At 41.8% G+C, this 3,243-nt stretch overlaps 1 protein-coding gene across 1 annotated transcript in view; it reads left to right on the top strand.

The window, feature by feature from the left end:
- The first annotated feature begins 60 nt into the window (after positions 1 to 60).
- Positions 61 to 3,243, top strand: part of thumpd2 (THUMP domain containing 2) — a 4,076-nt gene continuing 893 nt past the window's right edge. Inside the window, exons 1-8 of the mRNA XM_031840239.1 lie at positions 61 to 421; positions 565 to 963; positions 1,064 to 1,188; positions 1,282 to 1,359; positions 1,934 to 1,986; positions 2,146 to 2,233; positions 2,401 to 2,472; positions 2,694 to 2,805. Of these exons, the coding sequence (XP_031696099.1) occupies positions 61 to 421; positions 565 to 963; positions 1,064 to 1,188; positions 1,282 to 1,359; positions 1,934 to 1,986; positions 2,146 to 2,233; positions 2,401 to 2,472; positions 2,694 to 2,805 (1,288 nt within the window). The remainder of the gene's footprint in view (positions 422 to 564; positions 964 to 1,063; positions 1,189 to 1,281; positions 1,360 to 1,933; positions 1,987 to 2,145; positions 2,234 to 2,400; positions 2,473 to 2,693; positions 2,806 to 3,243) is intronic.

The raw sequence follows: 3,243 nt of genomic DNA on the forward strand, positions 1-3,243 counted from the left end.
TTGTATAAATGAATTAAACATCAAGATTGGTGTTTAATTCATAAAAGTATATTTTTTATGATGTTAGTGGATTTAGTTTCAGGTGAGGTGGAACCAAAATATGTCAACCTGATTTATGTTTTACTGTCAAATATCAGTATCGCCTCAACAATCCACCGTCGTTTCATTTTAAGGATTCAACACAACTTCTTCAGACGGGACAATTTATCAAATTGTCATTTTTGGCTCCAGGGTGAACTCTTTAAACGCTGGACGGCTCTGTTTGTTGTTTGTGTGTCTCAGGTGTGTCAGACGTCAGGTAAGGTGCTGTTCAGCTCGTCTGCCGGGATCCACAGAGTCAGTGAGCTGAAGGCTGCAGAGAGACTCTTCCTGCTGCTAAGGAGAGACTCACCTGTTCGTCTGTCTGCCCACAGCGGCCCAGGTACAACCAGATGACCTCTTTAACGTTTCAAATAATAATAATGGCATCATAATAATAACAAATATAACAAAACTTCTATGGGATTCAGTGCCTGATTAACTTTTATGTTTTTGACTTTTCTTTTTTCTCTGTAATGTTCGCAGCAAAAGCCGCCTCTGAGCTTCAGTCCAGAGTGTTGGGCGACATCAGTCAGTGGACCGGTGCTGCAGCGACGTGGAGCCGCCTGCAGGGGGAGCTGTCGGGCAGAAGGGTGACCGACCACATGCCAAGGAGGGAGGAGGGGAGAGGGAATGAGGAGGGGAGGCAGGGAGAGACAGAGCAGAGAGATGAGGAGTCGAGCAGAGGAACCTGTGGAGTCAACGCCCAGAGGATGAAGAGAAAGAGGGATGAAGAAGAAAAGGAGTCTAGTAGTGCAGAGGAAAGGAGGACATCTGAGAAAAAGAGAGGATCAGCTGGTGTCCAGGAAACATCAGTTGGTGACCACGATGAGGAGAGAAGCTGCAGGGAGATGGATGACATGACGGAGGACAAAGTGGAACATGGTATTCAAATGAATTCATACTTCTTCTCTTTTAATCCAACGTTATTTAAGTTTCTGACTCAGTGTTTTTTGTTGCTTGCCTTTGTCGTCACATAATAAAGTGAAGCCGACTGCAGGAAGACTGCAACCCAGCAGGACCGAACCAGACCCGTCTGCTCCAGACCGGCTCTCTTTCAGGGTCAGCTGCAAGTGTACTGGATCTCTGTCCCGGTACTTCAGCTCACAGGTAGTGGACCTTAGCATGCACATGAAGGGTAACGTCTCTGCACACAGACGCATGAAGTGTTCAGAGGACTAGTGTGTGTGTGTCTTTATTCAGGAGGTGAGCAGAGTGATCGGAGGAGGTCTGAGCAGACTGCTGGGCTGGAAGGCTGATCTGAAGAACCCACAACTGGAGGTAAAAACCTTCTTCTACTGAGTTCTGAATCTTTGGGTTGATTTATGCATCAGTCCAGTTTTATTCATGTAGCTCCTTTTTAAACTAATTAAACACAATTCAAAGAGTTTTACAACAGATTGACAAGACGAAACTGGAGAGAAGTTGAAGACACTAATGCGCACCAAATAAAGTTAAGGAAGATAGATACAACACTGAATTAATTAATTGTGTTAAAACAGTCAAATTTGAGTGAAATTAAATAAAAATTAAATATGTATAAACACTAAAACTATAGCATAAAAACACATTAGACGCTGTGTAAAATCTGACTTAATGAAAAGCAATAACAATAGAAAACTTAACATTTTTAAACGCTACTATTAGACTTAATAGATGGGTTTTTAGTTTCTGTTTTAAAACATCAATATGTTCTGAGAGGTCTGGTCATGTGGTGCCTTATTAACTAATAATAAAAAACCTTTTAAATCAATACATCAACTGTATTTATCTCTTAATAACGCTGAGCAGACGCTCTTTGCTCTCTTGACTTTGACAAAATAAAACGTCGTTGGCTGTTTGTTTGTGTCTTCAGGTAAACGTTTCTCTGAGTGATGACCACTTCCTGTTGGGCTTTCCTTTAACCAGGTGAAACACTTTCTCTACATTTAACTCTGGAACTAGTTTTAATAACTAATGAATAGTAATAATAATAATAATGCCAAACCTAAATCTTAAACATAGTGGATTCACATTGCAGCTTTAATAATATATAATAAAGAATCATAAGTGATGCGTCTCCTTCAGGTTGCCTCTAGCTAACCGGAGCTACATGAAGACCACAGGACTCAGGTCCACTGTAGCCTGGGCCATGGCCTCACTGGCTCACATACAGGTACTCACACACACACACACACACACACACTCACACTCACACATGTTCCTTTTATGTATCCACTAAAACTCTCAGCGTGATGTTTGTTGTGTAGACGCTGTCGGTGTGTGTGTGCTGAAGCATGTAGCTGTGATTCCTATGTCTGTCCGTTATCTCCTGTTTCACAGCCGGGCTCCTGTGTGGTCGACCCGATGTGTGGAGTAGGAACCATCTTAATAGAAGCAGCTCAGGAGCACCAGGTCAGGACCCGAAGTCTCTCAAGTGTACAAACACTTCAGCTCACTTGTGCAGTTTGTTTCACATGTATCAACGTTAAAAGAAAGGAATATTCTCAGATATGCACTCATATATATCATAGCATTAAGTGTAGATATTGCTACAAAGCGTGTACTTTCTAGTAATAGTACACACTGTAGCATGTACTCTCCTATGATCTGATGCATCGCTCTCGCTGCTTCAGGCCGCGTGTTTCCTGGGTTTGGACATCGATGACGGACAGCTGCAGAAGGCCAATGACAACGTAGAGTTTGCAGAGCTGCCAAACATACAGCTGCTGAAGGCTTCGTCCATGAGTAAGAAACTAACAACGACAGACGTTTGGCACTAAAAACCTTTTGTATTTCTGTCACTAAGCTCATGTTCAGTGGGTGTGTCCATAAAATCTATTTCTAGGGAGGAGTTTACTGTAAAGATGTGTATAACGTAGTGAATTACAGAGTTTTATGTTCCCAAATGAATGAAGTCAAATCAAATCAATCAGCAAAACTGTCACATAAATTGAAATACATTTAAATCATTGTCAGCAAATGTGTCACGCTGTTAATAATGATGTCATTAATATCTGATGAATCTCAGGTGATGGTTCATTTTACTGAATCTCTTTTATTTAGCTGCTTGTTTTGGATATGGCTCAGCGAGTGGGAGCTGAGAGTGAACCCTGCTGGCATGTGTTAAATTACCTCTTGTGTGTGTGTGTGTGTGTGTGTGTGTGTGTGTGTGTGTGTGTGTGT

The sequence above is a fragment of the Anarrhichthys ocellatus genome, unplaced genomic scaffold, assembly GCF_004355925.1.
Source record: "Anarrhichthys ocellatus isolate YVR2014 unplaced genomic scaffold, GSC_Weel_1.0 scaffold2494, whole genome shotgun sequence".
Lineage (NCBI taxonomy): Eukaryota > Metazoa > Chordata > Actinopteri > Perciformes > Anarhichadidae > Anarrhichthys > Anarrhichthys ocellatus.